The sequence below is a fragment of the Loa loa genome (genome assembly GCF_000183805.2).
Source record: "Loa loa unplaced genomic scaffold supercont3.5582, whole genome shotgun sequence".
Classification (NCBI taxonomy): domain Eukaryota; kingdom Metazoa; phylum Nematoda; class Chromadorea; order Rhabditida; family Onchocercidae; genus Loa; species Loa loa.
This window is the reverse complement of record NW_018113753.1, coordinates 1-539: the sequence shown is the minus strand read 5'-3', so window position 1 is coordinate 539 and position 539 is coordinate 1. Positions and strand designations below refer to the sequence as shown.

Below are 539 nucleotides of genomic sequence, written 5' to 3'. Positions count from 1 at the left end.
AAAACAGACTTTTCATCTGTGTCAGTCCTCATATGTGAAACGGGGAATTTTATTCATTAATGTAAAAGAAATAATAAAGAAATGGTAGAGGGACGATACATACAAAGCAATAGAATGCTAACAGTACAATAAGAAAAAATGAATTTAACTTATAAAAAAATACAAAAAAACCAGAAATAATAATGCTCAATTCCATCGGCCCATCATGTGATTCTTCATGTGTGATTTCAAATGGAGTTTTCGCAGGAATTCTTTACCGCATACAATGCAGCTGATTGTCATATTTTGTGATTGAGAGAAATTTTTCTTGCACGCAGAACAACTGTTCCGTTCTTCACCTTGTGTTTCTTCACATGTGTATGCATATTCGATGACTGAGCAAAACTCTTCCCGCATATTCCGCATTTGTACGGCTTATCACCTGTGTGAATTCTCACATGTTTTTTCATATCCCATGACCAAGCAAAACCCTTCCCGCATGTTTTGCATTTGTGAGGTTTGTAACCTGTGTGAATGCTCATATGTTGAGTCAGATGAGA

General features: G+C 35.8%; 1 protein-coding gene across 1 annotated transcript; it reads right to left on the bottom strand.

Annotated features, from left to right (window-relative positions):
• Positions 1-186: 186 nt before the first annotated feature.
• On the bottom strand, positions 187-405 carry LOAG_19335 (zinc finger protein; the record flags this gene model as incomplete). Its single annotated transcript, XM_020451980.1, has 1 exon — positions 187-405. The coding sequence occupies one exon, from the start codon at positions 403-405 to the stop codon at positions 187-189; it is 219 nt and encodes a 72-aa protein (XP_020304211.1).
• Positions 406-539: the final 134 nt, after the last annotated feature.